The following is a 16806-nucleotide window of genomic DNA, read 5'->3' on the forward strand; positions in this document are numbered from 1 at the left end:
TTTCTGCCTCCTAACACTACTTCACTGATACAGCCCATGGATCAGGGTGTAATCGTTGCATGTAAGAGGTGATGGTTGTTTAGGAAGAAAATACAAGAGGCACCAGGACAATACAAAATTTACATGCATACAACATCAGATCTGTGTGGAAAGACATGAAGCAGGGACGGAAGAAGTTGTTGTATGACATAGAATCTGAAATGGACTTTGAGAGAGTTTAGGCGTCTAATTTTCGGAAAACTCTTCTGAGGGCTGGCAACAAAAATGCAACTGAGAATGATGTGGATCAGTGGCTCAAAAATGATGAAGGTGATCCGAGCTATCAAATTTTTTCTGAGGCAGAGAAAATGTTCTTCGTGGAGAACAAGAGGACGATGATGATGACAAAGATGAAGAATCAGTTCCACCTCATCTTAAATTGTCTGTTATAAGACAACACATGGATGACATCATACGTTATATTGAATCATTATCAGACCCTGATGTGCTTCCTTATTATGAATATTTTAGAGAATTTCGATCTACAGTAATAAGGAAGCAGCACCAAGGCAACTGAAGATTGGTGATTTCTTCAAGACCACTTTATCAACTGGATCTGTTTCACCAGAACCCTCTCCCAAGCAAGTATTATATATCTTTTTTTAAAATTTTTTGTATGTTTTTATTCAATTGAGTTTAAGTATTTTTTTTCCCTCTAAAATGGATTTAAATGAAAAAAAACTAATGTTCACATTGAAAACAACTTTTTGTGAACTTTAAGAAAAAAAAAAAAAAAAAAGTGGTGGAAACACTCCATTAGTTACACTATATAGTTTTTGACGTGTTTAATTAAAATAAAGTTTGGTTCCTGTTGTAAATTTATTTTTATATTTTTAAAAGATGTTTTAGTGGTGTGTATAAATTACTCAATGTACATTACAATAATATTTTATTCATACTTATACATTATAATAACATTTTAATACATCCTGTACATTGTAAGTTTGTAAAGATCTAAACCTCCCAAGCACTTCCTAATTCATTTCACAAATATACGTGGTCTCAATTCTAATCTCAACGATATCCATTTCCACTTGCAGTCTGCCAAACCCCATGTACTTTTTCCTGACAGAATCTCAGTTATCGGTTGATTCAACTACTGCTCATCTCAGAGGCTCAAATTATTCGCTGTATGATTCCTTTCGCCTCAAAGGTGGTACTTGTGCATATGTCCATTCTGATATTCCCTGTCAGAGACTTGGTAATTTGGAATCTCCTCTCTTCGATCTTCTCTGGCTTAAAATCTCTCTACCTCATTGAGTCAAATTCATCTGTTGTCTCTACCATTCTCCCAACTCTACTAATCACTTGGAGCTCTTTGACTTCCTCTCTTTGCAACTTGACTCTCTCCAGTCCAACTTTCCTAACAGTGAGGTAATTTTCCTTGGTGATTTTAATGTTCACAACTCCAGCTGGCTTCCGTTTTCTAGTCACACCGACCCAGCTGGTTGAGATGCTGAGGCTTTTGCAATTACTAATGACCTTGCACAGATTGTTCATTTACCTACAAGAATACCGGACAATCCTAATCATAAATTCAAGTTACGGGAGGAAATGTTTAGATTGGACTGCAGGAAGTTTTATTTTAGCCAGCGAGTTATAAATTACTGGAATAGGTTGCCTTCATGGGTGGTAGAGGCTGACAGTTTGGGGAAATTCAAAGGTCATCTGGATAGTACTTTTGGGTAAGGGAAGCGCATAGGATGATAGATTTAATTTCCTTTTTTTTTTATTAATTATTATTATTATTTTTTTTTTTTTGTTTTTTTCATTGTTTTGTTCGGATTTTTTTTTTTTTTTTTTTTTTGGCTGGTGCAGCATAAACCATAGGCTTTCTTGCACCATGCGGTCATTACTAATACTAATACAGCCAACATGCTTGATCTTTTTCTCACAAATAACCCTTCTAAGTACACGGTCGAAATAACAATCCTTTAGGCACTCTCACTCTCTTCTCCAATGGAGCCTTTATCTCGTGGCTATTCCAAACCTCGTGTTGTTTGGCATTACAAGAATGCAAAATGGGATGACCTGCAAGATTTCTTTTCTTCTTTTCCTTGGTCAGATTACTGTTTCAAAACTTCTGATGTCAACAGTTGCTCAGATCGTGTCAGTGAAATTATTCTTGCAGGAATGGAATCCTTTATCCCACACTCCTCTTTAAAATTTGGTCCCTTATCTAAACCTTGGTTTTCCAATAAATGTGCTAAGGCTGTTCAAGAGAAGAATGTTGCATATCGTGATTGGCTTGTTTCTAATTCTTCAGCTTCATTTTCTGCCTACACCAAAGCTTGCAAAAATTGTAAAGGAGTTATTAATCAGTCCAAACTAGAGTTTGAACAGGCTAAGAGTAGAAAACTTGCTTCTTGTCCTAATGGTAGCCGAGCATTCTGGTCTCTTGCCAAAGCTATTGGTCGCAACTTTTGCCCATCTCTGCTCCCACCTCTGTCCAAACCAAATGATTCTATTGTCACTTCAGCTAAGGATAAAGCTGACCTGCTAGCATCCAGTTTTCTTCCAACTCATGTATTAATGATCTTGGTAAAACGGATGTCAGAAGGATTTTGACTAATCTTGATGCTAAGAAAGCATCAGGTCCCGATGGTATTTCTCCACTTGTTCTCAAAATCTGTGCTCCTGAACTTACTCCTATTCTTTGCTGCCTTTTTTCACTTTCTTATTCCAAAGGTGTTTTTCCTTCTGCTTGGAAATTTGCTCATATCCAGCCAGTTCCTAAAAAGGGTGACAAATCCCTTCCATCCAATTATCATCCCATTGCAATTACTTATACTCTTTCTAATGTAATGGAGAAATCCATTAACCGCCAACTCTTAAACTACCTAGAAACCTTCCATCTGATCAACAATTGCCAGTATGGTTTCCATCAGTGTCGATCCACTGGTGATATTCTGTCTTCATCATAAGCCATTTTCAATCCACTGCAGGATGAAGGCCTCACCAGCAACTTTCCAGTTCCTTCTGTTTTGAGCACTGGCCATCCATTTACTACTCAAAAACTCATGAAATTCATCTATCCATCTCCGCCTTTCTCTTCCAGGTTTTCTTCTAGCTCCTCTTGGGTACCATTCTGTTATTTTCTTAGTCCATCTGTCATCATGTCTTCGAGCTATGTGTCCTGCCCAAGACCACTTTAGTTCTTTAGTTTTGATAAGAATGTCCTTTACTTGAGTTTTCTGCCTAATCCATGTGTTTCTCTTCTTATCTAACAGTCTGATTCCCAATATAATTCGTAACATTCTTCGCTGTGTAGTTCTTAGCTTCTCTTACATTCTTTTGGTGAGTGCCAAAGTTTCACTTCCATAAGTCATGGTGGGGAGTATACATTGATTCATTATTTTACGTTTCAGACAAACTGGGATATTGCTCTTCAGTATGTGACTATATTTCCTGAATGCTATCCATCCAAAATTTATTCTTCTCTTGACTTCCAGCCATTTATCATTATTACAGCTAATAACTTGTCCCAGATAAGTATATGACTCCACCTTTTCAATTACTGCTCCTTCAATCATTATTTCCCTTTCTGTGGCATACTTGTTCATCATTACTTTTGTTTTAGCCATATTCATCTTTAGTCCAAAATCCTTACTAACTGTGCATAACTGATTAAGATTTTCCTCTAATTCTTTGGGATCGTGGCTTATGACCACAATGTCATCTGCAAATCGTAAATGGTTTAGGTACTCTCCGTTCACGTTGACTCCTTTCTGCGACCAGTCTAATCTTCTGAAAGCTTCCTCAAGGGCAGCAGTAAACAGCTTCGGAGATAATGTGTCTCCTTGTCGAACTCCTTTCTCGATTTTAAATTTGCTACTGTCTTTGTCTAGTCTAATAAAGGATGTAGCACTCTCATATATTTTCTTCAAAATCATAATACATCGAGTATCTATGCCTTGTCTTTCCAGTGCCCAAAACATTGCCTTATGCTGTATGGAGTCAAATGCCTTTTCATAATCCACAAATGCCAGGCATAATGGTGTTTTATATTCATTTGCTTTCTCCATTAGCTGTGATATTACGTGAAGGTGATCCATAGTTGAGAATCCTGTCCTAAAGCCAGCTTGCTCTTTCGGTTGATTCTCATCAAGTATTCTTTCTAATCTGTTAGTAATGACCCTTGTGAACAACTTGTAGATATGGGATAACAAGCTAATTGGTCTATAATTTCCAATTTCTGATTTATCTCCTTTCTTATGCAGCAAAACTATGATTGCATTATTCCACTGCTTAGGCATCACACCTTTTCTAATGCACTTTGTGAAGAGCCTTGGCAGTTTTTGTGTTATGTCTCTTCCTTTCCAATTTTAACAACTCTACAGTAACTTCATCTTCCCCCGGGGCTTTCCGATTCTTCATTTTCTTCAATGCATGTTCTACCTCATCAGGAAGAATATCGGGTATGTCGTATGTGTTGCTACTTTGCAATCCATGTTCCCCACTGCTGGTATCATTCCCTCGCTCCTTGTATAATTCTCTATAGTAGTCTTCTGCTATTTGAATTATGACTTCTCTGCTGTTTATAAGTACACCATCGCTATTCTTCAGTTTCAGTATCATTTGTCTTTCTGTATTACTGCTCATGGCTGCTGATTTAAATCCTTTGTTTTCCCTTAATGCTTGTTCTACTTTTCTTGTGTTAAATCTTCTTATGTCCTCTCTGAGTCTCTTTCTAATAGCTTTGCATAACTCAGTATACTCAATTTTCTCCCTGTCAGTGTTTTTCTTGCTCTTCATTTGTCGTCTTTGGTTCATCATGACAAGTGTTTCTTGACTAATTTTTTCTTCTTTGGATTTCTGTTTCCCTATAGGTTTCTTGGGCTTTATCACTTTCAGAAAGTTGTAATATTCCTCGTCGATATCTTGGTCCTGAGCAGTCTGCAGAAGCTCAAACTTGTTCTTAAGTTCCAGTATATACTGCTTTTTCTCCTCCTCTGTTATTTCAAAGACCTTTGTATTATTTACTTGAGTCAGTTTTTTCCTTACCTTTCCTACATCTATATCAAGTGTACATCTTACCATTCTGTGATCACTTCCAACATTTACCTTATTCAGGACGGTAACATCATTCACAATATATCTTCTGTTAGTGAGGATGAAGTCGATTTCATTAGTTGTTAATCCATTTGGACTCTTCCATGTCCACTTTCTGTTCACCCTTTTCTTGAAAAAAGTGTTCATTACTGACAGTCCTTGAGATTCTGCAAATTCCACAAGTCTTTCACCTCTTTTATTTCTTTCACCAATTCCAAAATTTCCTATAGTTCCTCTTTCTGCGCTGTTTTGCCTTTTTCCAACCTTGCATTGAAGTCCCCCATAATAATAGTGTAGTGGGTTTTCTGCTCATCTAGAAGACTCTGAATTTCAGTGTACATTTCTTCAACCTCTTCATCATCATGGCTCGATGTTGGTGCATAAATCATTATAATCTTTAGCTTGTACCTCTTAGAAATCTTGAATATTAGTCTTGACACCCTTGGTGATGTACTTTTGAATTCCAAAATGTTGTTTTTGAAATCTTTATGGACCAGAAACCCAACTCCACCTTCACTCCTTTCACTGTTTCCATTGGCGTACAGCAGATTTCCACTTGATAAACTTATAAGTGATTCATTTCTTCTTCTTGTTTCAGCCAAACTGATGATATTCCAATTCACATTTTCTAATTCCTTTTCCAGCTCTAATATCATATGTTACCCATTTATTTTTGATCTAATTCAATGGAAAGGTTCGGTGAACACAAGTAGTTGGTGCGTCTCCGTAGCCAGGTGAGCAGGAGCAGCAGTGCGTAGCACATGCTTCTTGATTAGACCGGGGTTCGAGCCCGTGACCACCAAATACGGAGGATGCGAAAAGGTCAGGAAATGACCACCGCATATCACCGGAGCAATATGGCCTTAGTTGCTAATGCTCCTAAAAACCAAATAACAAACAACAAACAAGTAGTTGCTCTTGATATCTCAAAGGCTTTCGATCGTGTTTGGCATAGCACATTGCAGTCCTTCCATTTGGAGAAGCCTTGCCCTGCTCAATCAGCTTCAACTTCTGGAAAATCTGCTACCAATTCCTTAAATACGGATCTTCAGGTAATTCTCCAATGGGGTTGAGGCAACTTAGTTGATTTCAACCCTTCTAAAATTCAGTCTTGTCTTATATCTCGCAAAAAGGATTCTTCTGCTCCTATGCTTATCTTTGGTGACACTCCGATTTCTACGCAAAATGATATATCTCTTTTGGGGATTACCCTGACTTTTAATCTCTCTAGGCACAAGCACATTACAAATTTTGTTTCCTCTGCATCTAAAAAACTTTGTTTTCTCTTTCGCTCTCAGCGTTACGTTTCTTCCAAACAGCTGCTCACTCTGTATAAATCGCAAATCCGCACTGCCATGAAATATTGTTCTCACATCTGGGGTGGTGCCCTCAAAACCTCTCTCAGGCTTCTTGATTCCATTCAGAAGAGGGCAGTTAGGTTAATTAATGATTCATCTCTAACAGTCTCTCCACTCACTGTCTCATAGATGCACTGTTTCTGATGCATGCCTCTTCTACAGATATTTCCATGGGCACTGTTCTTCTGAATTGGCTTCTATAATTCCTGCTCTCTCTTTCAAAACAGTCCGAACATGTGCAGCCACCAGCCTTCAAAACAGTCCGAACATGTGCAGCCACCAGCCAACATCCATTTACTGTCCAACTTCAAACTCACAGAACCAACTTTTCATCTTCCTCATTTATTCATTTAACTGCCATTTTCTGGAGCAACCGTCCTTCGTTCATATTTCCTGAAAATTAGTCTACAGAAGTTCAAGTCCAATATCAACAAATATCTTCTTTCATCTTCTCAACCTCCAACCCAAGCACAGTACTAAGTACTATAGGTTCTAATACCTCTCGTGTTTGGGGTTTACATAAAAAAAAATAATAAATTAATAATATGTTTTTAAAATACATTCGATTTAACGAACTTTTGGCAATAGCGGACACCCCTTCTCCCAATTAGTCCATCAAATCAAGGGCCTACTATATATATAAATACACACACAAAAACTATATATATACAGAAATATATATATATATATATATTTTTTTTTTATATATATATAGAAATTTCAAGAATTATTTTTGAAATCTATGCACAAAAATTGACTGCAAACAGATGATATATCAGTAGAGGTAAAAATAATGTTGGACTGCTTCATTTATAAGGTCACAGTTCAAACCATAACTTAATCTGACTATGCTTACCTTTAGTGGATAAAGCCAATGCCAACGATTAGCAGGATTTCCAAGTTCTATTAACTGTAGAGCTCTTACAAAAAGACGGGTTTCATGATATGGAATTATGCAAGCAATTAGAGAATCAACATTATACATGTGTACATTGTATCTGCAAATGGAAAATAAATTAAGTTAAACTGTATTTTGCGATTATATACCACATGATTTCATGATTATATAATAATAAATAATTTCATTGAAAACTAATATAAAATTTTAAGCATTATTATCTCTAAAAATAAAAATTAAATAAAATACACAAAATTACCACTCAAATTGTATCCTCAAATTATGCAGTAGATCAGTATAATGCACTGGTCAGAACAAACCTTAGTTTGGTCTCTGGGTTTTGTTGTTATTTCTCTGGGTTATAAAATGGTAATCAAAAGAAAATTTCCATTCTATTCTGAGGCAGAATAGAATCGAAATTTTATTTTAATTTTAATAGAGTAACATACAGATTAACTGTATGTTACTCTACGTTATTATCTGTTCTAATACTTTTATCATGTTATATAATACTTTAATACTTGTATCACAATGCTTTTAACCAGGGAATAATAGCAAACGTTCTCACTATATGAGCTATTTTTAAAATAAACACAGTTACAAATTTTGATCTATCGTAATGTTTTTACAAATGCATCTCTATTTTCATGTAAAGTGATCTTAAATTGAAGTTTTTGGCATTGGAGTTCTTCAGAAAATTTATATTTTTATCCATTTGCCAGCTCATTTTAAACTATGGCATAGTTTAAATTTAAATGAATTTCTAATTTCCTGATTAGGAAATTAGAAATTCATTTAAATAAAAAGTCATCAGAAAAACGTTTGTAGCAAATAGTAATCACAAAAGCTCTTGTAAAGTCTCAAGAACAGAAAACTGTGAGAATTGTTTGAGATATTTTGGAATTCATTCAAGAGCTTCGGATAAATTAAAAAATTGAGATATCTTTCTTTCTTTTTTTTGTTGAAGGTGGCAGAAACTACTTCTGGACATGACTTAAATTAAGGGAGGTTAGTTGCCAATTGGAAATACTAAAAAAAAAAGTTAGGTGTTAAAACAATTTACTAGCTACTCTTTTAGAACTAGAGTGTGTGTGAAAATTTAATCCAGTGGTGGTGGATTAAATGATGGTATAGGATCTGACAGGGCTACAATTTTATTTTTTATTTCTGAAAAAAGTTCTTGTTTTTTTTTAATTCTGTTACCAGTAAACCAAATACTTGAACTTCTACTAATGGACTGCAATTTTTTAATTTTTCAATAAAAAAAATGTAACTGTATATTTCACACATTATTTACAACAAAACAAAGTTTTTATTAATTATGTTGGAGGGAAAAAAATTATAAACATGAAACTATTAGCCACGTCCATTTTTCAAGTTTATAAAAGAAATCACTAAGTGCATGAAAATTCAGGAATATGTATGTGGTGCAATGTATGCTTATTCAGGGTGTTTCAATTACAATTGAAATGGTCATTTTGGCAGTTGATCATGGTAGTAGTAGTAGTAATAGAGGCATGTGATGCAAGAAAGCAAGTGTATGGGCTTATGTAGCTCAGTCGAAAAAAAAAAAAAAAAAAAAAAAGATTTCACACATCCATTTCCTCTAAAAATTTGTCCTGTTCCTCCTTGAATTTATTTACGCTAACGACTTCCACAATGACAGATGGAAGTTTGTTCCAGCAATTAACCACCCACTGGCTAAATGCAAATTTCCACACATCTATTCTACAATTGTCTTTCCTCATTTGAATTGATGCCCCCTCAGGTTCATAATCTGAGCAAGCCAAAGCATCCCATCAGAATCCAGTGTGCTCAACTCATTTAAGGCCTTAGACCTCAATCAGATCACTTCATTAGCATTAGCATTAGTAGAGGCATTTGATGCAAGAAAGCAAGCTTATGCAGCATCAGCCAAAAAAAAAAAAAAAAAAAAAACCCACTTCCACTTCACTCCTCTGTTCGTTCAAGGTACCTGTCCAGCTGAACCTTAAACTTATTTAGGCTATCAACCTCCACTACAAGGGATGGAAGTCTGTTCCACCAACCAACCACCCGCTGGCTAAAGGCAAATTTCCGCACGTCCATCCTACATCTGTCTTTCCTCAATTTGAATTTATGCCCTCTCAGGTGATTTTTCTGAGCCAGAGGAAGAATCCCATCAGCATTGAGCATGCTTAAACCATTCAAGGCTTTATACACCTCTATCAGATCACCTCGCTGGTGCCTAGTCTCCAGACACTGTAATTTGCAAAACTTAAGCCTTTCTTCGTAAGAGCACCCCTTTGTTCCATTCACTAATCTTGTTGCCCTTCTCTGTACTCGTTCCAGCAGCTCTACATCCTTCTTGAAATGAGGCCTCCAGACCTGTATACAGTACTCTAGGTGTGGCCTGGCCATTGCCTTATACAAGGGAATAATCACCTCCTTATCCCTGCTGGAAAAATTCCTGTATATCATTGACAATACTCCATGAGCTACTCTTGCAACCCATCTGCACTGCTCAGAGAACTTCATATCTGCCTGCACAACCACCCCCAAGTCCCTTTCATTCTCTACCACTGTCAGTGTAGTACCACAGAGTTGATATCTTGCTCTGGGGTTGCTGTTTCCCATGTGTAGTACTTTACATTTGTCAATGTTAAACTTCATTTGCCACCTCTCAGCCCATCTGCTCAACCTTTCCAGATCCTGTTGCAGCAGCATAGTGTCAGTAGTGTCCTTGACAACCCTGCCAACCTTTGTATCGTCTGCAAACTTGGACATTAAGCTTGATATACCATCATCAATATCATTTATAAATACAGAAAACAATAATGGACCCAACACTGAGCCCTGAGGGACTCCACTAATAATATTAGTCCACGATGAGCAGTGTCCATTGATTACCACTCTGAGTTATAGCTCAGACTTCATAGGTGCCTAGTTTCCAGACGCTGAAATTTGCAGAACTTAAGTCTTTCTTAGCAAGAGGACCCATTTGCTCCCCTCACCAATATTGTTGCCCTTCTCTGTACAAGCTCAAGCAACTCTACATCCTTCCTAAAATGGGGCTTGCAGACCTCTACGCAGTACTCGAGGCGTGGCCTGACCATTGCCTTATACAAAGGGATAATCATCTTCTTTTCCCTGCTAGCAAAATTCCTGTATATCATTGACAATACCCTATGACCTGCTCTTGCGGCCTGTCTGCATTGCTCAGAAAACTTCATATCTGACTGCACAATCAATCCCAGGTCTTTTTCCTTTTCTATCGCCCTAAGCGTAGTACCACACAGTTGGTACGTTTCTTTGGGGGTTATTTCTACCCAAAAGCAGTACTTTTCATTTGTCAATGTTAAACTTCAGTTGCCACTTCTCAGCCCATCTGCCCAAATCGCCTAGATCCTGTTGCAGTAGCACACTGCCATTAGTCATTAACAACCTTGCCAACCTTTGTATCATCTGCAAACTTCAACGAGCCTGATAATATTTTCAACAATATCATTGATAAATATACAAAACAACAGTGGGCCCAATACCGAACCCAATAATGGCAAAAGGAGGTGGCTTATGGTGGCCATTGTACAGGGCCATTTTTACTAACCCACTGAATATTGCAATTGCAAGGAACAAATGTATATTCTACAGCTAAAAGGTTCCTATAAACATATATCTCATGTCTATTTCCAAGATATTAAACATCAATCATAAATTACAAAACATAAAAAACAGAATAAAGCTCTAAAGTGAGAACAACTAAAGCAGCTATTGAACAAATGACCTACATTTTGTTAAATGTGTTATTCAGTGTCATGAACCCATGATACCTAGATGTGCCTTATCATTTCAAAACATTTTAAATTAAAAGTACAGTAGAGTACAGTACAGCATGGTATGGTACTGCTGTGCATAAAAACATACAAGAGAAAATTTCATGTGACAAAATCATGTGGGCACAATGAACACTGATAGAATGTAGTCTGCTTGGTCTGTTTTGATTTCAATTTTGGAATATACATAGTACGCTTTAGTGAAAGCTTCAGAACTGTGATGGATGGCACCAAAAAAAGAAAGCTAGACTGCTAATAGCAGAAAAATTGAAATAATTCGGACTGTAGAAAAGGGTGAGAGGAGGAAATTAGTCACTGCTGTTGAATTTGGGATTCTTTCTAATATGCTCTCAACTTATCCAGAAAATACGGATGCAATTTAAGTGGAAAATACTTAATCCCTTAAAAGTAAGCAAGAAAAAGAAATGCAGCAGCATCAGTAACCAATGATGGCAAAAATCAGGTAAGATCTAGTTGACAGCATTGACTGAATACTTGGTCACCCTGCCTATTGACTGTATTACTGCAGTGTGAAAAGGAACGGGAAGCTATCACACTATTTTCCCTAGGACATCATCTAGCAATGACAGACAAAAACACAGTTTCAGCCCTCAACCCCCAGTATCTCCTGAATGGGAAGAGGATGGTAAGTACCTCCTGAAACTTGAGAAGTTTATATGAAGCACAGGGAAACTTGATAATTCAGTTCAAGAAATGAACAAACTTAAAATTGATATTCTTAGTGTTAGTGAGGTCAGATGGCCAGGAAATGTTGAAAGTGTTACAGACAATGACATGTTATATGGGCACTGATGACCGAAATCATAGAGGAAGAGTTGGATTTTTGATTAATACTAAAGTTTGTAAGGCAGTAAAAAATGCATTATCTTACTTAGACAGAGTGATGATGATTCAAATAACAACGAAAGCTTACAACTTAAACATAATTCAGACCCACACACCAACAGCCGACTAAAATGAAGAGTAGATCCGGACATTTTACGAACAAATTGAATTGATGCTACAACTATCCAAGAACGGAGACATCACAGATTATGGGTGAGTTTAATGCCAAAGTTGATGCTAATGAATGTAGAGGTATTGTGAGCAAATTTGGACTTGGTAAGAGAAACGACCAGGAAGACAGGCCGGTAGAGGTTGCACAAAGATTTGAACTGGTTGTAATGAATACGTTTTCCGAGCTGCCACTGCGCAGAATTTATACATCAATACAGTCAGTTCTCGTATAGCACGATAGTTGTGTTCCTAGAAACCCTCGTGCAATACAAAATCGAGCAATATAAACAACAGGCCCTATGGGAAAAACAGGGTTAGGTGCCGGCCACCCAAGATTGAACACAGAAAACCAAAACCAAAACATTACCAAACACAATAAGTATTTTATTACGACTATTACATAATAAAATATTGCTAATGCTTTTGCTTCTATCGTAAGCAAACTTGTTTTTTGTTTGATTTTCTATCGAAACAGATGACAGCTGTTCCATCTCTTCCAATTCTTTGTGTCTTAATCTAATGGATTTTAATTACACTTTGAGTTGTTCCTGCTATCAAAGTTATTTTTATTTTCTCTGCATTCTTTGTAATTCTCGGCATTGCCTCGGTTAGGTCTGTAGCACATGCAATATCACATGGTCTTTCATTTCGCTCAAAGCGTTTCACAATTTCATATTATTTCCCAATCGACAGAGGCGGACTGGCCATAAGCCTTACCAGGGAAACCCCAGAGGCCGATGTGATTTTGGCCATAAACGCTAGTATGAGGCCACTACAAATTTTCCCAGTTAAGAATTTTTGACCCAGTCTGCCTCTGTTTATCAATATCGCTTTTCTTTTTCTCTCTGAATCTGCAGTATCTTCACCAGGACACTTCCTTTTCACACCTTTTAAGTATTTTACTCATTTTTAGGGAATAAAGCACAATTACAAAATGAGGAGGCACGCTTGATACACATAAACAAAGCTGCGTGCGTGTAGCAACTGAATAAACAACACCATAAAGGCAGAGATACACTATTAACACTTCACATTTTACTAAAGCACATTTCTAGGGGTTACTACCATAAAACAATAAAAACAATTTCCAGTTGCGTTTCTGCTAGTGGAATCTGTTATAAACTGGTAGTAAACTCGATCTAATTACATTTGCGATTATACCGATAGTTGGAACTGTGTTGGTTTTTACGTTATTATGGTGAAATGTGTTTCTCCTTCACTGATATAAAACACATAAATACATTTTCAGAATCTTCTCTTCATTCCTATCGTGTTGCGTTCGGTTGGGGTGATTCCGCGTTCGACTGCCATTTCTTGTAAACACAAAGGTGAATCATGCATAAACGAATTCGGTTCGTGTTATATAAGATATCGTTTCCCTATTTATAAATCGTGTATGATCGAATTCGTGTAGTGTAAACACATGTTATACAAGGACTGACTGTATCTCCAACTGATGGAGAAAACAATATTGTGAGGAATCAAATTGATTATGTTTTGATCAACCATCAAAAATGGCATGAAGCATTTAGGAACATATCCAGGCACTGACATAGGTTCTGACATAACCCATTAATCAGCAAACTGAAACGTATAAAAAAGGAGGGTAAACAACTAGAACTGATGAAAAAGAGAAGGCGCCGACCGGGCTAGCCTGGTGGGTCAAGTGCCTGCCTGGCAACACAAAGGTTGCGGGTTCGAATTGCGCCTTGGGCTTGGATCAGAGTAAAATGCAAAAAACCTTTGGGAGGTGCATTATGGCCACAGAAGCCGATGCGGCAACAACTAACAAAAAACAAAAAAAAAAGAGAAGGCAGAACAAAAACAACCCAACAGAATACAAAAAAATTAGGAAGAAAATAGAAGAAGCAAAAGAAAACTGGGTTAAGTCCAAATGTGAAGAAATTGAGTAACCGGAATCCTTACATGACCAATTCAACAAGCATAAAGTCTTGAAAGAGGCATTAGAACTACACTACAAAACTGGTAGGGGAATACTAAAAAAGAACAGAAAGATTGCAGTTTCAACTGAAGAAAAATTTGAGTGCTGGCAAGAATATGTCAGAGAACTGTTTGATGACAGCAGAAATGAAAAGTTTGACAGATCAAAAAATATGGAACAACCAAGTATCATAGAGGAAGAAGTGATCTTAGCTGTTAAATAGGCTAAACCCAAAAAGCTGTCCTGATGAAATTCCAGCAGAAATTATAATTAAGGTGGATGTGTTGGTTAATTTGCTCAAAAAGGTTTATGACACTAGAGAACTTCTCAGAGAATGGCTGAGATCGTCATTCATAGAACAATTAGTTTGTTGAGCCATGTACTGAAGATACTTCTAAGGAGTGTACACAACCGAATTTATAAAAGATGTGAGGAAACACTTGGTGATTTTCAATTTTGCTTCTGACAAGGACTGGGTACCTTGGAAGCCCTGTTTGCAGTTCGGAATCTAATAGAAAGATGTCGAGATGTGAACCAAAAGGTATTCACTTGCTTCTTACCGGACCGAACCTATTGGTAACTCTCTAGGAGGCTTCCGGATCAGCTAGTGTATAATCTTGCTACCTCTACTCTGCCAGATAGTGACTGGAGGAAATCCGAGTAGTGTGTATGCGGGGAGCATTGTCGAGGCCACGTTATGTCAAGGATCTGGATATATTCTTACCATGTGTACGCCATATCCAAAAATTTCATTACTTCATACAGCATGTCCCACCCGCTTTTTTCTTACTATTGAATACACCATGAATTCTCAAACTAATAGAGCAAGCTTATCTGCGAAAAGATGTAAACCTCCCAAGCACTTCCTAATTCATTTCATAAATATACGTGGTCTCAATTCTAATCTCAATGATGTCTATTTCCACTTGCAATCCGCCAAACCCCATGTACTTTTTCCTGACAGAATCTCAGTTATCAGTTGATTCAACTACTGCTCATCTCAGATGCCCAAATTATTCAATGTATGATTTCTTTTGCCTCAAAGGTGGTATTTGTGCATATGTTCGTTCTGATATCCCCTGTCAGAGACTTGGCAATTTGGAATCTATTCTCTTTGATCTTCTCTGGCTAAAAATCTCTCTACCTCATTGTGACAAATTCATCTGTTGTCTCTACCGTTCTCCCAACTCCTCTAATCACTTGGAACTCTTTGACTTCCTCTCTTTGCAACTTGACTTTCTCCAGTCCAACTTTCCTAACAGCGAGGTAGTTTTCCTTGGTGATTTTAATGTTCACAACTCCAGCTGGCTTCCGTTTTCTAGTCACACCGACCCAGATGGTTGAGATGCTGAGGCTTTTGCAATTACTAATGACCTTGCACAGATTGTTCATTTACCTACAAGAATACCAGACAATCCTAATCATACAGCCAATAATATGCTTGATCTTTTTCTCACAAACAACCCTTCTGAGTACATGGTCGAAGGTCGAAATACATGGTCGAGGTCCGTCAGGCACTTCAGATCACAACTTGGTGATTGTCTCTTCTCCAATGGAACCTTTATCTCATGGCTATTCCCAACCTCGTGTTGTTTGGCATTACAAGAATGCAAAATGGGATGACGTGCGAGACTTCTTTTCTTCTTTTTCTTGGTCGGATTACTGTTTAAAAACTCCTGATGTCAATGTTTTCTCAGATCGTTCAGTGAAATTATTCTTGCAGGAATGGAATCCTTTATCCCACACTCCACTTTAAAATCTCGTCCTTTATCTAAACCTTGGCTTTCCAATAAATGTGCTAAGGCTGTTCAAGAGAAGAATGTTGCATATCATAATTGGCTTGTTTCTAATTCTTCAGTTTCATTTTCTGCCTACACCAAAGCTCGCAACAATTGCAAAGCAGTTATTAATCAGTCCAAACTAGAGTTTGAACAGGCTAAGAGTAGAAAACTTGCTTCTTGCCCTAATGGTAGCCAAGCATTCTGGTCTCTTGCCAAAGCTATTGGCTGCAACTTTTGCCCATCTCTGCTCCCACCTCTGTCCAAACCAGATGGTTCTGTTGTTACTTCAGCCAAGGATAAAGCTGACCTTCTAGCATCCCATTTTTCTTTCAACTCATGCATTAACGATCTTGGTAAAACACCTCCCACCATTCCAAAAACGCTCCATTCAATGCTTCCTGTGGTCTTCTGTCAAAAGGATGTCAGAAGGATTTTGACAAATCTTGATGCTAAGAAAGCTCCAGGTCCGATGGTATTTCTCCACTTGTTCTCAAAACCTGTGCTCCTGAACTTACTCCTATTCTTTGCCGCCTTTTTTCACTTTCTTATTCCAAAGGTGTTTTACCTTCTGCTTGGAAATTTGCTCATATCCAGCCAGTTCCTAAAAAGGGTGACAAATCCCTCCCATCCAATTATCGTCCCATTGCAATTACTTATACTCTTTCTAAAGTAATGGAGAAATCAATTAATTGACAACTCTTAAACTACCTTGAAACCTTCATCTGATCAACGATCACCAGTATGAATTCCATCAGTGTCGATCCACTGGCGATATTCTGGCTTATGTTACCCATTTATGGACAAATTCAATGGAAAGGTTCAGTGAAACACAAGTATTGTGTTTGGCATAAAGGTCTTCTAAAAAACTTCCATCTTATGGTTTGCCAACTGTTTTTAGTAATTGGTT

General features: G+C 37.3%; 1 protein-coding gene across 1 annotated transcript in view; it reads right to left on the reverse strand.

The window, feature by feature from the left end:
- l(2)k09022 (HEAT repeat containing 1 homolog l(2)k09022) overlaps positions 1-16806 on the reverse strand; it is a 447482-nt gene that overhangs the window by 404495 nt on the left and 26181 nt on the right. The window contains exon 4 of the mRNA XM_090374601.1: positions 7306-7447. Within this exon, the coding sequence (XP_090230727.1) occupies positions 7306-7447 (142 nt within the window). The remainder of the gene's footprint in view (positions 1-7305; positions 7448-16806) is intronic.

Source organism: Mastigoproctus giganteus, chromosome 5 (genome assembly GCF_048544385.1).
Source record: "Mastigoproctus giganteus isolate SK-2022 chromosome 5, ASM4854438v1, whole genome shotgun sequence".
Taxonomy (NCBI): Eukaryota; Metazoa; Arthropoda; class Arachnida; order Uropygi; family Thelyphonidae; genus Mastigoproctus; species Mastigoproctus giganteus.